Source organism: Anneissia japonica, unplaced genomic scaffold (assembly GCF_011630105.1).
Source record: "Anneissia japonica isolate Jap-2015-1 unplaced genomic scaffold, ASM1163010v1 scaffold304228_len972_cov355_single, whole genome shotgun sequence".
Taxonomy (NCBI): domain Eukaryota; kingdom Metazoa; phylum Echinodermata; class Crinoidea; order Comatulida; family Comatulidae; genus Anneissia; species Anneissia japonica.
Window position 1 is genome coordinate 1 of NW_022754789.1, and position 972 is coordinate 972.

Sequence of the window (972 nt, forward strand, 5' to 3'; positions counted from 1 at the left end):
CAAAAATATCACAAACTATATCCACTTTAAAACCTCTAAGCTTCTAAAACTTGTCACTTAAATGCAAATTTAAATATTTGTTACAACAGCCCATAATGCCAATTAAAGCGACAATAGTGGTAAGAATAAAGAAAATCACTTAAAACACTAAATTAAACCAATTTCACCAGTAAAGGGTCTGACACACTTGCTGAAATATACGTACTTAACTACATTATTAAGTAATTAGACATTCTTACTAAAAAATGAGTCATATCCATATTTTTGAAGAGTACGCGTTGGAATTACCATCTGTAAACCGTCTTTATTGGATTCAGGCCAAATCGAGTCCACTGATTCACCGGCTAAACGACCACCTTTATATTCGCGTAGAGCATTTGCCCAAACCTTTGATGAGCCATAGACTACACCTCCATCTATCCATGGGGTTGCGGCATTAATCTATATAAGTCAAGTCAAGAGGTAGATAAACTACAGAAAGTAAGTACGTAATTTAAAAATTCAAACATAATATTTAAAACTAAAATAAAAATAACCTATTCATTTAACACATACCTGTTCACGTGGATTAGATTGGCCAGTGGTCGTATCGTATTGACTTCTATCAAATGGCATCTGTCCACTTCCGATTTTAGAGTGGAAAATATGGTTATTTGGAATAGGGATATTGAATTTCTCAGGTGGGCAATTCTTAACACGTGTATCTACGATTTCATCAACAACAAATTGACCTAAGAAAGCAAAACAACAGTTTAGATAAACTAATATTTTACTTTTATGCTCATATAAAAATTATCTAAAAGGTATCTATGCAGAACAATTGTAAAGGTGTATGGAATTGCAAAAATAATAGACACAGCATAGATGCTCAGTAATACATGCCTAGTATAATGCCCATATGTGGCAAAGACAAGCCAAACCAGTCACTCGTCGCAAATCGTGTTTCAGAGAAAATGGCCAAAACATGCTGGA

At 33.8% G+C, this 972-nt stretch overlaps 1 protein-coding gene across 1 annotated transcript; it reads right to left on the reverse strand.

Moving 5' to 3' along the window:
* Positions 1-14: 14 nt before the first annotated feature.
* On the reverse strand, positions 15-745 carry LOC117123237 (dual oxidase 2-like). Its single transcript, XM_033269084.1, has 2 exons — positions 556-745; positions 15-441 (listed from the first exon to the last, which is right to left on the reverse strand). The coding sequence occupies exons 1-2, from the start codon at positions 613-615 to the stop codon at positions 226-228; spliced, it is 276 nt and encodes a 91-aa protein (XP_033124975.1). The 5' UTR covers positions 616-745; the 3' UTR covers positions 15-225.
* Between the last annotated feature and the right edge of the window lie 227 nt (positions 746-972).